The sequence below is a fragment of the Pseudonaja textilis genome, chromosome 1, assembly GCF_049901715.1.
Source record: "Pseudonaja textilis isolate UNSWEBS1 chromosome 1, rPseTex1.2, whole genome shotgun sequence".
NCBI lineage: Eukaryota > Metazoa > Chordata > Lepidosauria > Squamata > Elapidae > Pseudonaja > Pseudonaja textilis.
The window spans coordinates 281,585,567-281,603,693 of NC_141990.1; the positions used below are offsets into that span (position 1 = coordinate 281,585,567).

Here is an 18,127-nt window from a genome sequence, read left to right on the forward strand (position 1 = left end):
TAATTATCTCATTTGTACAAGTGAAATGGATGAAAATGCAAATAGTGGTTATCAATAGACATACTGCCACAGTTGCTGTTTTTTTTAAAAATTAACAATTTAGGTGTCTTTTTAAAAACATGGAAAAATAATAGTTTCAAGCTGGTTTTCATAGCTTGAATTCTCTTTGACATTCTGTGCAGCTGATTGTTAAAGAACTTGCTAATGGAAAATGGTGCTTTGCAGCTTCTAGTCAACATTAATAATCTGCACCGATTATTTGCAACCAACTTCTCTTGATTCATATTCCACTTTGAGAATATATCAGTGAAAGAAATGTCTATCTCCCAAAAAATCTTTATTGAAGATGGCGCTGACAAGTTCTGCATTAGCATCTCATCATAAAGGTCTTTAATTGGATGAACTACAAAGGTTAAACTCCTTTTTCTAAAATAAATAAACCAATGATTTCAATAGTGTAAAGTTAAGTATGAAAAAGTATTTAAGTACAAATGCAAAAATCACACATTTATATGAGTGATACTGAATGATTGTGAATTATGATATTTGTTTGTTATTGTCTTGATGTATGCATGGTCAGCATAGCTATTAAAGAGGTACAGAAGATTCCTTAACAATTGAAAGAAATGTCACCCTTCTTTCTCATACCCATGAAGCTTCTTGATTAAAAAAAATATAGGTTTTTAATTACTTCCTTTTTCCCCATAGGTCTTTATTTCCCCTCTGTGAAACTCAGGCTGCATTTATTTCAAATTCTAAGCAGTCAGAGTATTAGAGTAGGACTGGGGAGGCTTAGACCCAAATTCACTATCAGGCACAGAAGCTACAAGGAAGATTTTGGCCAATCATTATGTCTCACCTACCTTGCAGAATGACAGTTGTGAGATAAAACAGAAAGAAAAAGTACTAAGTTTGTTGGTTATAATGATAAATTATAAGTGCAGAGTCCCAGATAGCCAATCCACCTGCAAAAAGACTACCAACCACTTCAGAAAGGAGAAATGTTGTTTGTCATATAGATAGAGACATACCTAAGACATTCTCTTTTAGAGAGAGGTGGTTTGAATCCTTTTAGAAATCTTCAGGTGGAACTGGAAGAAGCAACAAAGGTAAAAACTGAGTACTGAGGTTGAGTAAAAGATTGTGGTTCTCCATCTCCAGAGCACCCTTAGAATTAACTTATTGTAATAATTGAAAAATGGCAAGAGGATATATAGAGGACCCCCGGGTTGCTGTTTGGGGGAAGGCAACTCCCCAGCAACGAAGGAAGAGCCTCTGAGACCAGCGCGATTGAGCCAGCTGCCAGCTAATGGCGGCTCCAAAGTCCGGTCTGCCACTGAACTGACGAAGCAAAAAGTGACAGTCTGAAGGGTCTGAGCGGAAAAGGGCAGAAGGATTACAAAGCCGTGAGAGTGATCGGTCCGATTCTCCCTGTTTCATTGTGAGTAACAGGGGGGGAAGCTGGAGACAAGCGGCTAGAAAAGCAGTTTGAAAAGTGAATGGGGGATAAACGCGTTTAGAGTGGCTCGACACTCAGAGTGAAAGTGTGGATTGGAGCGTTGCTGAGGAGAGAAAAAGGCGGTGGGAATTTAAGAAACTCGGAAGTGGATTGCCATCCAGGATCAGTGCTTGAGAAGGCTGGAAGACTAGGAGAGGATTTTGGCTGTGAAGGAGGGCAGAGCGAGAGGTGGAGAGCCGGAAAACGTCGCACTGACTTTTATATGCAAGATCCTTTCCTCTTAGCATTATTGTCTACAAAAACTGATTTTTAAAGTGATTAATCTGAGGCGGATACCCAAAGTGACGGTGGATTGACGGTTGCTGGCAGAGGGGGAGAAGAGGAGGGAAGAAGAAGGAGGAGACAGACGGAAGCCTGGCCAAGACTGATCGCTGACAGCAATTAGTCAGCACTTCCTCCCCCTGCTTCCTTGGTGCGCCCAGGAGGAGAGACTAAAAGACTAAACGCCAGCCCTAACTCAGACTTGTTTTTCTATGGAACTAATCCTACAGATACGTGCTTAGTGATTTCCTATAATTGGAAAGACCCTTTCCTCTGGCACTCTTTCTCTCTCTCCCTTTCTCTCTGGTCTTTCTTTTTTTTTTATAATAGTTAAAAATACAAGTATAAAGTATAAAGCCAAACTGCTTGTTACAGGTATTAGGGTTTACAGATTAGACTCTCTTGGATATATAAAAATCTTAAGGACTGTTAATAGGGTTGTCTCAGATAGAATGGAATCTTAAATATTTATATATACTATAGGACAAAAGTATATATAGAGTGAGAAATTCTAGAGTTGGTTGTATGCTTTAAACAAGTATGATTTACTAGGGGTAAAATACAATTAACTCTGGTATTTGAATTTAATATAGAGAATAATACATAATACATAATATTTGATTTCATTCTATTGTATAGCACCTATTGTATAGTATTGTATAGTAACTGATAACACTCTATTGAATTGGAATTTAATTTGCCTGAATGATAGATTGGGCCAAAGAAAGAGAGCTAAAAGTATCTGGGGTGTAAGCATAGCAAATAGATTTGTAATCACACTTAAAGGGCTATTACATCGAATGGTGATTTGGGATAATATTCTTAACATTGTCCAATTGCAAAAACAAATCTTAGCAGAGATGACTTCCACAACAACCACGGCCCTGAAAACAGGAAGGAAGAACAATCAGACCTTGTTGACAACTCTGGCATCTGCCTCCCCAACAACGCAGAAAACTATAGAAGAGACCTTGAAAGGAGAAAAACAACCGACTGTTACGAATGCCAACTTACAAGTGACATTATTATCCCTGCAAGAATCAATGCAAGAATCGATGTCTAGAATGCAGGAGATTATGATTAGGAATCATAATGAGACCAGAGCAGATATTAGCGAACTGGAGGAAGAAATGGGTAAATTAAAAGAGGAGATGAGAGCAGATATACAGAGAGTTGAAGATAGGGTTGGGACAATGCAATTGGTCATGGAAAGAACTGAATTAAAAATAAAAGAAATAGAGAAAAGGACGGAACTAGTGGAGAGGAACCTAGAAAGGACTGAGGAAGATTTCAAAAATGTTAATAAAGAAATGGAAGATTCCTTGGTCCAACTTGAGATGGACAGAGCAGCTGCATACTTAAGGTTCCAAAATGTGGAGGAATCCAAAAATGAAGAATTAGAACAATTAATGGCAGGTTTGTTGGCTGAACTAGTAGAAAAAGAGAAAGATGAATTACTCAAGGAATTTGATGAAATCTATAGGGTGAATACCAGCTATGCAAGGCGTCACAATTGCCCAAGGGAGATCCATATCCGTTTTTCAAGAAGATGCATGAGAGACCTAATATATAGAAAGGCCAGAGATGAGAGAATATTATATAAGGACAAAGAGATTATAATTCTTAAGCAGATTCCAAGTAAAGTGAGGGCCATGAGGCAAGAATATAAATTTTTAGCTAATTACTTAAATAAAAACGAAATCTCATTTAAATGGCTAATCCCAGAAGGGATGCTAATATCGTGGAAGGGAAGAAAAATTAAAATAGACTCAATTGAACAAGCACAAAACTTCCTAGAACAGCTAACAACCACGGAGGATCAACTCATTAGGGAGAAAATCCAAAGAAATATGCAGGAGGATCGTAACCGCCATAGGAACAAGGAAGAAAGATCTGTCCAAATTCAAGGGAAAGACAACTTACAACGAGGAAGAGAAGAAACAACTCCATATCAGCCACAAGAAGAGAGCCGTAGAGTTACGAGACAAAAAGCGAGGCAGACTTAAGTAAATGGACGAAGGAAAGAAAATTCTTTCCATTAATATAAACGGCCTAAATTCAAGAGCTAAAAGGAAAAGGACTCTAACCAAACTAATAAAACAAAATGTTGATATAATTTGCATACAAGAAACACACGTTAGGAAAAGTGAGGAGAAATTCCTAGAGTGTCCGAAACTGGGAAAATTATTTACAGCACCAGCAGATAAACACAAAAGAAAGGCATCGCAATCTATGTGAGAGATGACTTAAAAGCGGAGTTAATCTGGGCGGACCCTGAAGGAAGAACGCTGGTAGTACAAATCTCGATTAATGGCATTACACTCTTACTGGTAGTAATCTATGCCCCAAATGATGATCAAGGTAAATTTTTTAAACATCTCCATCAAAAAATAACAGAATTCGAAAATGGTAATATTATTCTGATTGGCGATTTTAACTCTATTGCTGACTACCGGAAGGATCATAGTAATAGGAGTAAGAACAAAAAAGGGAATAGAGAATTTTCTAAGCCATGTAAGGATATGTTGAATGAAATGAATCTGGTAGATATCTGGAGAAAATTAAATCCCAAAAAGAACAGTTTACTTATTATTCTAACCCGCACAAAATTTGGACAAGAATAGATATGGCTTGGATAAACGGTGAATTGATTAATGAAATCAAAGATAGCGAAATCTTACCAAATGACTGGGCTGACCACAATCCAATTCAAATAACCTGGAGAGGTAGAGGAAAACCAAAGAAAAGATGGACTTTTAACACTCATTTAACAAAAGAAGAAGAATATATTAATAAACTGAAAGAAGAACTGAACTTCTTCTTAAAGGAAAATAATAATGATCTAACTTCAAAACAAAATATATGGGACACATTTAAGGCATTTATAAGAGGAATAACAATCTCTTACAATGCTATGAGAAATAAAAGAAAGTATGCCCAACAAAGTAATCTACAACAAGAAATTAAAGATTTAGAAATCCAATTACAAAAGAACCCCAAAACCAAAGAATACAGAACCAGTTAATAACAACTAAACACAAATTAAATTTACTGGAACAAGAAAAATTGGAGATTAGTCTGAAAATGACTAAACAAATCTACTTTGAGCATGCAAACAAACCAGGGAGATGGTTAGCCCACAAACTTAAGAAAACGAAAGAAAAAAGATTGATACACCAATTAATGGATGAGGGGGGCAATATGCAGGAGGAGATAGAGAAGAAAAAAGAGATTACTTTTAATTACTTCAAGAAATTATACAAAAAAGAAGAAGTCTCTGAGGATAAAATAATGAAATACCTGGAGGAAGCGAATGATAAAGCAATTGGAGAGGAAGAGATAGAATTATTAAATCAAAAAATAACATGGTCCGAACTGAAGTCAGCAATAGAGAAGCAAAGTAACAATAAAGCACCTGGACCGGATGGGATACCGGTAGAACTTTACAAAATTATCATAGAACAAATTGGACCACTGATGCTGGATGTTTTTAATGAGGTACTCTTAGCAGCCAAGATGCCGGACTCGTGGAGGGGAGCCTTAATTTCGCTGATCCCGAAGGAGGACCTAGACCACAGACTTATTAATAATTATAGACCAATTTCGCTCCTGAATGCAGATTACAAATTATTCTCTTCTATAATAGCTAATAGATTAAAACAGGTTTTAAACACTTATATCCATGAAGATCAAAATGGATTTCTCCCATTTCGACAAATTAAGAATAATTTAAGAACAGTGATAGACATTTCAGAATACTATGAAGCCCACCCGGAAAAACAATTTGCATTTATGTTCTTGGATGCTGAAAAAGCATTCGACAATTTAAATTGGCATTTCTTAATTCAAAAATATATAATATGAATCTTGGCACCAGATTTGAAAATGTCATCACAACAATTTACCACACTCAACAGGCAAACATTCTAATAAATGGGGAACAAACTGGCCCGATAAAAATAGAAAAGGGGGTAAGACAGGGTTGCCCTCTCTCCCCTCTGCTTTTCATATTCGCCCTAGAATCTCTTCTGACGTACATTAGGCAAAATTTGAGAATTAGAGGTCTGAGGATCAAATCAGAAGAATATAAACTACAGGCTTTCGCTGATGATTTGGTTTTTTTCTGGAGGAGCCTATAGAAAAAGGACACAACTTATTAGAAGAACTAGAACGATTTGGAGAAGTCGCGGGATTTAAAATAAACAGGGGAAAAACAAAATTAATGACTAAAAATTTAACAGGAGACCAGAATAAAAAGCTAGAGACAACAATGGGAATACAGGTGACAAAAAAAATTAAATACTTAGGAATTTGGCTAACTCCACAAAGTAAATCGTTAAAAGAAAATAATTATGACAAACTTCTTCAACAATCTAAGAAAGACTTGGATTTCTGGAGCAAGTTACAACTTTCCTTATTGGGCAGGATTGCTTTGATTAAGATGAATATTCTGCCAAAATTTCTATATTTATTCCAGACAATTCCAATCAAACTAAATAAAAATTTTTTATGGAACTAAACAAGATAACATTGAATTTCATTTGGCAGGGGAAAAAAGCTAGGATTAACGTAAAAGCCCTACAAGATTTGAAAAGCAGAGGAGGGTTAGCCTTGCCAAACTGGGAAATATACCATACGGCAGCCACCTTAATATGGATAAAGGATTGGGTAAACCTAACCAACAAAAGAACACTAGTATTAGAAGGTACGATATGCAGAAAGGATGGCATGCCTTTCTGTGGGAATCAGGGAAACCCAGGCAATCATATTTCCATAGGCATCTTATTAGGGACGCTTTATTAACTAATTGGAAAAAAGTACGTAAAAAACTTTATCTAAAAATACCGATTTGGCTGTCTCCAATGGAAGCGATAGTACACCCTAATAATTTGGATATAACCAAAATGATTAAGTATGAAAATTTATTAGACCTACAAGGAAAGTTAAAAACACGACAAGAATTACAAGAACGAGGATTTATAATTGATCAGTGGGTGTACCTTCAAATTCATAGTAAATACAAACAAGACATTAAAGAATTTGGAATCTACAATAAATTACAGACTCTAGACAAAATTCTATTAGGACCAAGTAAAAAAATATATCTAAATTTTACAAATATTTATTAGAAACAGAACTGGAACAAGAAATTGTCAAGGGAAATATGATTGCGTGGAGCAGAAATGTGGGTCGGAGCATTACCCTAGCAGAATGGGAAAAGGTCTGGAACAGGAACATTAAGATCACGAAATCAGCAGCTTATAAAGAAAACTTATATAAAATGTTTATAAATGGCACCTGCCTCCTTCGAGATTGGCCAAGATGCACCCCAACACGAGCCCCAAGTGTTGGAAATGTCAAAACACAGAAGGTACCTTCTTCCACATGTGGTGGTCATGCAAGGAAACCCAGAAGTATTGGCAAAAAATTAGGCACTGGCTAGAGGAAATAACCATGGAACAGATTGAGTACAAACCGAGTCCTTCCTTCTAGGAATTTTTGATAAACGAATATCCAAAAAATCAAAGTATATTACAATCCATATCTTAACCACGGCCAGACTGGCATTTGCCCAGTGCTGGAAACTACCTTCCATCCCCACTGAACTTATGGTCATTCAGAAAATTTTACAATGTGCAGAAATGGACAATCTAACCCAAGCATTAAAAAATAAAGAATCTTCAATTTATTCTAGCAATTGGAATCCTTTGTATATTTGGCTTAATCAAAGATAGTTCACCGCTAAGAAGACTAAGGCCGACGATAGCTTTGAAGAAGAAAAGACCTTACTGACAGTCACAAAATATGGTTTTATTATAATTGTCTTTCCTACCTTTGTTTTCCCCACTTTTCCCCCCTTCTCTTCCCTTTCCCTCTTTCCTCTCTCAAACTTTCCTTTCTTTCCCTCTTGGCTTACGCCAAGACTGGTGCGTCTCTTTGTTGTATATAATTTATAGCTGTGTTGTTGTCTTTTTTTAAAAAAAGTAAAATTAATAAAGTTTATTTAAAAAAAAAAAAAAAGAAAAATGGCAAGTCCAGCAATAATTGAGGCATAAAGAAAATCTGTTGCTGAAAACTGGTATCTCTGGAAAGAGATGAAAATATTTACCTTGGATGCTATATTAGGCTTAATTATTGCTTTACTATATTGTACTACTGTTTCTTTGTCTTTTTCATATTATCTGTACAAGATAGGAAATGTGTATTCATTCATAGCAATAGCACTTAGACCTGTATATAGACTTGGACTGTGTACAGACAGGAGGTTATACAACTTGCCTCGTGCTGTAACCGGAACAATCTAGAACTAAACACACTCAAAACCATAGAAATGGTGGAAGACTTTAGAAGAAATTCTCCCATACTACCACCTCTTACAATACTAGACAACACAGTATCAACAATAGAGACCTTCAAATTTCTCGGTTCTATATCACATGACCTAAAATGGACACCTAACATCAAAAACATCATCAAAAAAGCACAACAAAGAATGTTCTCTCTGCGCCAACTCAGAAAGCTCAAACTGCCCAAGGAACTGCTGGTACAGTTCTACAGAGGAATTATTGAGTCTATCATCTGCACTTCTATAATTGTCTGGTTTGGTTCTGCAACCCAACAGGACAGACACAGACTTCAGAGGATAATTAGGACTGCAGAAAAAACAATTACTACCCACCTGCCTTCAATCAAGGACTTGTATACTGCACAAGTCAAAAAGAGGGCTGTAAAAATATTACAGACCCCCTCACATTCCGGACATAAACTGTTTCAATTCCTTCCCTCAAAACGACGCTATAGAGCACTGCACACCAGAACAACTAGACACAAGAACAGTTTTTTTCCAGAAAGCCATCACTCTGCTAAACAAATATTTCCCTCAACAGTGTTCAACTATTTACAAAGTGTACACTACCATTACTGTTAATCTTCTCATCACTCCTTATCACCCATCCCCTCCCACTTGTGATTGTAGGACTGTAACTTTGTTGGTTGTATCCTTACAATTTATATTGACTGTTTCCTAGTATGATTTGATTGTTGATTGTACCCTATGACTATCATTAAGTGTTGTACGTTGTAATTCTTGCTTCTTAATGAATGTACCTTTTCTTTATATATACTGAGAGTATTTAAAACCAAGACAAATTCCTTGTGTGTCCAATCACACTTGGCCAATAAACTATTCTAGTCTAGTCTAGTCTAGTCTAGTCTATACAGTGATTTACAGCCCTAAGCAGTTTACAGAATCAGCATATTGCCCCCAACAATCAGGGTGCTCATTTTACCAACCTTGGAAGGATGGAAGGCCGAGTCAACCTTAAGTCAGTGATAGCAGTCAGCAGAAGTACTATAGCCTGCAATACTGCATTCTAACCACTGTGCCACCACAGCTCTTAATATTAAGCTAAAATATTTCTGTACAGTAATCACTTGCATTCTGAAATACTGAACTTACTTCTGTTCCAAACTGTTTAAGAGGCTTTGTCCCATTTATAGCAGACATTGCCATCTTGTGCTATCCCTGAAGCATCTCCTTTGCATGTCCTGTTGTATTGTATTGTCATTATTCTATTAAGCTAAAATCCTGATAATGGCAAGTCTGCATTTCCTTCCTCTGCGTGTAATCATTTGTTTCCAAAACACAGAGTTACTGTGTCTTAAAATCTAAAGTCAAAAAGATGGAATATACTTTTCTTTCTTTTTATAAAGTTTGATTTTTTTTTATCTCTAATAGGATTGTTGTATCTCCCAAAAAGAAGACAATCTCTAGTGACCTACCTCTAAGCTAGATAGCCGTGAAGTTGTACTACATAAATTATTTCATCCTTTTACATTTTTATCACCAGAAAAGGAGTTTAAATTGCAGGCACCCTGACTAATAAACAGACACTAATGTGCTTTGGAAGTTGCAGCAGGAAATACCATGTTGCTAAATCAGAACAGAAGTCATGAAGATACAGAGGGTATCGGAGAGAGGAGGTCTGAAGTCTCCAGCTTTCCAAACTCTAAACTTGTTTGAGGTCCTAAAGGGAAGGCAGGATATAAACTAACATCTATGTACCTTAAAGTATTTATTACCAGTTTTGGTATATACCTAGTTGTGGTAATATGTGAATGGAACTAATAGCTTGAGCAAATTACCCCTGGCTCCCCTAACATCATACTTAATACAGTACAGTAATTATTGTACAGATATTATTGTAATCTCATTTGAAAATAGTTTGAAAATTTGAATATAGAGTCAGAACTAGTCTTAAATTATATTATCATATTTTGCCATATCCACTGACTTTCAGTTCATTTAATTATACTTTATAACTTTTTCATGCCATGTGACAAAGTTATGTGAAGACAAACTCTAATAAAAACCTTACACATAACCTGTCACTTTGTAATGTTTCAGTCTAATTCCCACAACCCCTTCCATTATCCATGTTGGTCTGGAACACCTGTAGCACCAGCTTGCTTATTGTTGAATTTTATTGTATGCTCCAAATGTCCTCATCAAATATAAGACATCCTCCTTATGAAATAATTATTGTGACCATTCCATATTTTGTAGGCCTATATTAAACTAAAGATGAGAAAATATGTTTATGCTGCAATCATGTAGTGTTTATTTTTAAAGCTGGATCTTAATGTGGACACCATTTGATCTCATCATATAAAACAAATATAGTTAAAATCAATAAAACTCTGGCACTAGAGAAAGGCCAAAGATTAACCTGACAAAATTATGTAGAACAGTTTTTCCTACCAATATTGGCTCAATTTCCAAAATGCCTTACAAGAACTGGATTGGCAAAAGTTGCCATTCAGAGCAATTATTAAAGACAGTATCATTTACACAGAGTTTCTGTTCATTTAAGATCTTTGCCTATAAAGCATTTTTCAAGACCAGGTTGTTAAATAGAATCTTTGCCAGTTCAGAGTCTCACAGGAGCCCAATAAATTTTAGAATTCAAATGTCAGTATTAGGGAGCAACTGTTAAGAAAATAAATGCATAATTCAACTGACATATGTTCACCTGGAAATATGCATTCATATCATTATGTAATAAAAATGGCAGATATGCAGAATATTATTCCAAAATTACAAATTTAAATAATTAAAAAAAATGTTTTTAGAAGACAATGCTATTGCCGCTGCTAAAAAATTTTGCTGCAGATTTACTCACTGTTTCTGACCCTGCTGCTTATTAGGTAGTTATTTGTAAAATGGGACAACCTGTTACGTAAGAAAGAAGCTCCTAAATCAAGGCCAGTCACTGACTTGGTTGTCACTATTCATCCCATTAATAATCTTTTTCAGAACTTCCCATATTATAGCAGTCATCTCCTTATACCTACTTAGAAACCCTAGAGTCATTCATTCAGCCATGATTTACAGATCCTTTTAGCTGCTTTAAACTCAGCACTGTTTTCTACTGACCAGCTAGCTTGCAAATACTTCATCCCTCCTATGGTTCTGAAACAGCCTGATGGTGCAGATGGAGGAATACCAGAGCAACAGCAACCCTCCAATACTACCATATGTTGATTAACCCCAAGAATCTTTCATTAGTTGACACCTCTCAGTGAAAGTGGATTGGTCTACAAAAAGGTAGGATAGTAGGGGTGATATGTACTGAAACTGAATTAATGTATGAGAATGGTACCAGTCGGGTGTTCTCTTATCATTCTTTGATTCCCACACTTCATTTGTATGACTTCTAATTCCACATGCTCATTAGGGGGCGTGCATAAGCGCACCAACGTGCCTACCGTTCCTGTCCTATTGTTTCTTATATATATTTTTTTTCTTATATGTATCCATGTATTCATAACTATGTTTTTACTTATACCTATTATCTTGTAAGCAATTGACAAATAAAAATAAAATGTTTTGTATTTTCATATGTAATAAATCAAGGTATGAAACAGGATAATGATTTCTCCTTTATTTTTTTTATAATGAAGATAAAAGAGAAAGTTTGGTGTAATGGTTAAGGTATCAGGTTAAAAACCAGGAAACTCTTGCCTTGGGAACAAAGTTGGGTGACCTTGGGCCAGGCACACTCTCAGTACAAAAAGGGCAAACAACTTCTGAAATCTCACACACAAAAAATGCAGGGACTAGTCTAGGCAGACTCCAGGAGTCAATACTACTGTGAAGGCACGTGCAAACCAAAATTGGAGTGTGGGTTTATGATCCTATAAATAAACATATCATATGCCTAGGCCTAACATTCAGTTTATGCGAATGAAACAAAATTATGTTCTCACAGACCAAAAATACCATGCTATAATTCTGTAACTTCAACCGGATTTGACTCTTGCACATACTGACTTGTTTCTGGTTATTCAGTATGCTGGGTCAAAAGTACAGAAAAAGTATTCACAAATGTCAGTAATATTTTATTTAACTTGCTACTGGTGTATTAAATATAGTCTAGTAATTATTATTAAACATAATAGAATTACTGTTACATTTTCCAAATAAGGGTCAATTTTTCCAGCCTCCCTTTGTACTATAAATCTTCCTTTCAACTTTTCAGATTACCTTTTGTCCTTCTGAAAATTAATTACCAGAAACTCCTCTGGATTTTAGACTTGCTACATTTGAAACATTGAGCTATTATATTCTTCTTTATTAGCATGAGAGAAAACATTCAGGACATGTTCACAGATACTATTAATATGTTTAAGACAAATACTGGCAGTGACTAAATGCAATTCTGGCAGAGTTAAGTGCTCTGTATAGAAATTATATTGTCTGCTGGAAGAATTGCTTTCATATTTTTCTCACACAATGCCTTGATTCTTTGTTGTTTTGCAGGTGATCCATATAACAGGAAGGTTACGACTAAGAGTTTCGCTGTCTCATGGGCGGACCGTCCCGAGCCAAATCATGGGGCTTGTTGTCGTTGCGCATGCCCTACCCCCTCCTACAATCAATGAAGTCAGAATTGACTGCCACATGTTTGTTACTCGAGTAAACATGGACCTCAATATTATTTACTGTGAAAATAGGTATTGCATTTGGGCTATTTTGTGTTGTTCTTTCAGAGTGCCATACTGAAATATACATTTTTGGGCTAGAGCATTTGTTTCATACGACAATAATAATAATGCAGATGTATGTGTTCCTCTGATCAGTACGCAGAAAGTGAGAGCTTCATTTTGAGATTTGGAAAACTGAACTAGAATCTGATTGACTGATAGTTGCCTAGGGAGTTAACTAGAAAGAAAAATCACAATTTAAATGTTAGTTTTCTGACTGCAAAATTCCTCTGATACTCTTCGGATTAGCATTTCCCCACAATGGAATGCTAATACTCTGGAGAGTAGAGATGAGAGTGAATGAGGAAAATAAAGAATCGATTTCTCCCACCGTACAGTGTATGCAACCTCTATTCAGGCAAACATATACTGTATATAATTTCAGAATTTCTCCTAAAGCAGGAGAAATCTTTGTCCTGAGAATCTTTTCCTTGGAGCCAACAGAATGTTTCCGGGATCTTAAATTTCCTCTCAGAACTGATTCAGTAATACACCATCCTCTGTTTCTCACTGCCACTCCTAGGAAGCAACAATGAGAAATATTAGTACTGATTGTAAATTTGGAAAAGCCACACTGCTTTTCTTGTTCACAGCTCAGTTTAATTTTAAAAAATGGGAACAGGCAGGACAGAATGAGAATATGGATATACTGCAGATGTTTTAAATTGTATTTAACCAGTTGCAAAATATTACTAAATTTTTTTTCCATACAAGCTTGCTTTTATTTTCCCTATTAAGACTGAAAATGCTGGCTATAACAGTTTAGCCCAATGAATTCCACATCTTTTGCTTTACTGAACCTTTCAAGAAACAGCCTTAGGTCAGTGGATATGTATGTTTGATTATATTGACGGAAGCAGAAGTATTGCCTTTGAAAAGATGATTTGGTATATCAGAGTAATAGGAATGTCTTTAGTACAAGCAAAAATTGTTTGCAAATGAAGTCACAGGATAATATTGCAGGATCCAATCTGGGTCAGTCACTGGGACCAGAGGTTTTGTCTTCTGAGCTTTCAGACTCCTGCTGGAGCCCATCTTCAGGGAACTTCTCTCTAGCAGAGTGTTGTATTTGTGCGGTATTTATAGTGCCTGTTGTAAGTGGCTTTTTAGATGTTGATTGAGGTGTGTTGATGTCTGGTTTTTAAGTCATTAGCTGTTGTTAGCTTGTGCTGCCCAGCCTTGCCTCTAAGTACTAGATAGGCTTGTGGTAAATCAGCAATCCTATTAACTAATGAGGGACCTGTTTCTCAGACTTCAATTACTTCCCTGGCTATTGTTGTGCCTGCTTATCCAACAATGTTGGTACCTGCAAAATTGAATGTGTGTCCTTGTTCATTGCAATGCGAGGCTACCAATGAGTTTGGGTCTTCTTGTCTGACCATTCATGTCTATTCTGGCAAGCTGGTAATTATCCATGCAAGGGGATTGGTAGATTACATTGGAAGTATCTTCCACCTTCAACTGATCTTTGCAATGCATAATTTGTCCTCATATGGCAGACTCTGGGCAGTGTGCATGCCTACATACAGATCTCGGAAGCTGTGTTCTACAGCTTCTGAAATATTTTTGATGTATGGCAGGGTGTGGCATTATGCTTGAATTGTTCATGTAGGTACCTGCTCTCCAGCTGCTTGACTTGCTGGGCACTACAGTGGGTTCTTACCCTGCCATATAATGCAACTCTTTTTGTGTGAAGTGGATGGTTTCTGTTGAAATTCAGCAAGCATGGTGTGTTGGTGGCCTTGCGATAAACTGGTTTGTAGGCTCCCATCCTCGTCTGTTGAAAAGTACGTCTAAAAATGACAGTGTAGATGTACTTGTCAACAGACAAGAGGATGGAAGCCTAGAAACCACAGTTTATTGCAAGGCCACCAATGTAAGGATCTCCAACATAAAATGCATAAAACTTTTAGAAAATCTGAGTTACTTGTAGAAATTTCAAAATAATCATTTTCCATTTCTTAGTAACAATGGAGATCAGCCTCTTTAAAGAGAATCTGAAGATAGTGAAATGTACGGTTACCTTATTCTCATGACCACCCAAATACAATGAATACTTATTGGGGGGGCAAGTTGTATCTTTGGTTCCAATCCCTGATCTACATGCATGTATTTGGTCATGTGAACAATCCTGTGCATTCAAAATAGATACACATTTGGCACCTTTACCAATGGGCACAAGATCCATTCATTTGAGGAACCACAATCCTGTTCCCCTCTTTCTAATTCCCTATTTATGAATATGTTATATAAATGCAAGTGTAGTCTTTCAGCATGCAACCTGTAAAAGTGTCATCTTGCCTTAAAATATTCAGTGCAACCATTTATGAATGGCTTTTCTACATGCTTGCAACAGATCAGATAAGTGGCTGTGCTGAAAAGGATGAGCAGTGAATCAGCAGAACTCAGTGTAATGAATGAAATCACATGCTCATGAGCTCTATTTGTAATGAATTGTCAGTGTTATCATATCAATCTTCAGCTGGTTCAATTAAGTGTACAGAGTCATAATACCTTAACACAGTAGAGTCTAAATTAATATATTAATCAAATGCAAGAATATCCTGAATTCACGTACTAGAAAGATGACCATCAGCTTTACAGGCATGATAGAAAGTATTTGTATCATATAAATATATAATATAATATCACAGTATTTCAGCCCAGCCCTTCTCACCTAGAAAACTGTTATTTAGTCAACAAGAAGAAAATGTGTTCAATAGTGATTCTTCTTTTAGATCAAGGACTCCTTTGAGACATCCATCTTAGAAAAATGCACATAAATACACACATATAAGATTGATTTCTTTATACTACACTCGAAAAATCCACAACTTCCTTACCTACTCAACATCAAGTATTATTACTAAGCCATACTATAGTAGGAAGTCTGGATGAATGCAATTATTATCAATACTTGGAAAGATTAAATTGGCATCTTAAAATTTAGTCTGACTTGGTGAAAACAAAGACAGTTATCCTTAGTCTTAATGATAGTACACATTTTCTTTAATTCCTATCAACCTTAATTCCTACCATCAGTTCTTCTAGATGTCCTAATACTGCAATGATGTCCATTATTTTGCTTGCCAATGAACAGTATTTGGCCTACACTTGTTTGGGGAGAAGCAGTTTCCTAAAAGCATTATTTGGCATTTTTTCCCACAGAAAAAAAAAAATCAAGTAATAGGAAGGAAATTGAAGAAAAAAACTGAGAATCTTTTGTACTTGATTTGTCAGACCCCCTGAAATTTATCCTTGGAACCCCGATTTAGGAACCACAGGTTCAAAAACTTTGGTATATACGAAGACTCCACCCTATAAACAGTAACCTCAAATATTGCAGAGAATACAAGGGAGATATAGTAGGCCCTGCCTCTTTTCCATGATACAGGGAATAAAATGGAGGTATAGCTGACCTCCATTTTATGCAGATTGTTCCCAACTTCTGATCCTTTACATCTGTCTGTCCCCATTAACAATTTAGTTTTAGTTTTAGCTTTAGTTCCAAAATGGAAACATTCCATTTATCTATTCCGGAGAAAGAAACTAGAGGTAGCACATTTTCTGTTTTTTATCAAGGAGTGAGAACCTGACAGGTGGTTCCCTAATTTGCTACATTTTTTTAAAAAAAATCATATTAAGTTCTTATTATCTCTTAAGAGTGACTCTGGAGACTGGCTCTATGCCATCGCTCTGAGTGTGTGAACCCTACGTGTACTCTGATACCTCTGCTATTCAAGGACAAACTTGCAAAGAATTTTCTCAGAACCCGAGTCACAAAAGATCCTTATATAGTCCCAATATATTTTTGTGAGCATTAGAACATTATTTTAAAAACATACCAAAGAGTTACATCTTCCAAACAAAAGGAAGAACCCAGCTGTCCAGGTTAATTCACCCTCCCAATTTTCAATTTGAGAGGATTTTTTTTAACACGGATGCCTGAGGACATTGACATCTGGACAATCAATAAGAGGAATGCACATACAGAGGGAAGCAGAGCAGAGCATAGAGCAGGAAAGGCTACTGAAAGGATTTTAAAGTTTTTGCGCAGAGTAAACCACAAAGTCCCAGTTAAAAGAGCTAGGAGTGAAAGCAGAGCTCCCAGCTGAATAAGACTAAAAAAGATAACACCCTCAGGCATCTGTATGTCTCAGCATTTAAATTATATTGCTTGAAATGTCAGTTTGGACTCTGTGCCTGGAAACAGTTGAAGAGCCTTTTTTCATGAATATGCTCAATAGAAGACCAATCTGCTGAAATGAAAGATGTCTCTAATCATTTTGCATAAGCATAACATGTTCTTATTTTATTGTATAACCTTGAATTATCTTGCTCTTTTAATCAGGAGCTTAGTATTTTAAGGAATTCTTTATCTTTGTGGATGTTGTTAAATATGGACCTATAGACAATTTGAGATTGCATTGAGAGCAAAGAGAGCCAAACTGGCCTAAGGTGCTAGAGTGGGATTGCTGGCTAATTTTGGGTCGGTCATTCTCTCTCAGTCCTGGGAAGTAAAGACAACCAAATAAAAACAGCAGTAAACCACATAATAATCACCCATATAAACACCAGGAGTCAAGACCTACTCACATACATGCATACACAAACACATAAAAGAAAACAGAGCAAGAATGTTACGGATGGGCTATAGGTTTCTTTTTTTAGAATTAAATATAGGGTTTTATTCTTGGCAGATAAAACTAAATTATGGGTTGGCGTTAATTCTACCTTCTGAGGCAATACAACAAAATAATATAAAATACTCATAAAGAGGATCATTTTTAGGACAGATATACAAGTTTGGGATCAGAATGGAAAGCATTTCATTGTTGTTTTATTTTCTTCCTTTCTCGGTTTATAGGCTTTATTTTTCCTTTACAGGATTAGCGATTACATGGATCTGACCCCTGTAGATATTGTAGGGAAAAGATGTTACCACTTCATTCATGCTGAAGATGTGGAAGGGATCAGGCACAGTCATTTAGACTGTAAGTACTGTGTTATTATAAAAAATGTCACCTTACTGTTACAGTGTGCAACTGAACTAATTCTTGTATTCCATTCTGTGGACCTCTGTATTCTCTCTTTGACTTTGCAGGTGATTTAGATATAACATACATATTTTCCTCTGTCGCTAAAGGCAATTGGTGAATGTTCAAATGTGAGCCATGATAAATTCAAATCGAACTGTAACTGTGATCACATAATGTGCAGAGGTTGTTTTTGTGCATGGGAAGTTTTGAAATAAAAATGGAAGTTGGGGAGCCATCTGTTCATGTGACAAAGCATAAGTGT

At 36.2% G+C, this 18,127-nt stretch overlaps 1 protein-coding gene across 14 annotated transcripts in view; it reads left to right on the forward strand.

The window, feature by feature from the left end:
- Window positions 1-18,127, forward strand: part of NPAS3 (neuronal PAS domain protein 3) — a 775,438-nt gene that overhangs the window by 739,203 nt on the left and 18,108 nt on the right. For all 14 annotated transcript variants that reach the window (XM_087921893.1, XM_087921891.1, XM_087921890.1 and 11 more), the window contains 2 exons: window positions 12,603-12,796; window positions 17,714-17,820. In XM_087921893.1, the coding sequence (XP_087778019.1) occupies window positions 12,603-12,796; window positions 17,714-17,820 (301 nt within the window). The remainder of the gene's footprint in view (window positions 1-12,602; window positions 12,797-17,713; window positions 17,821-18,127) is intronic.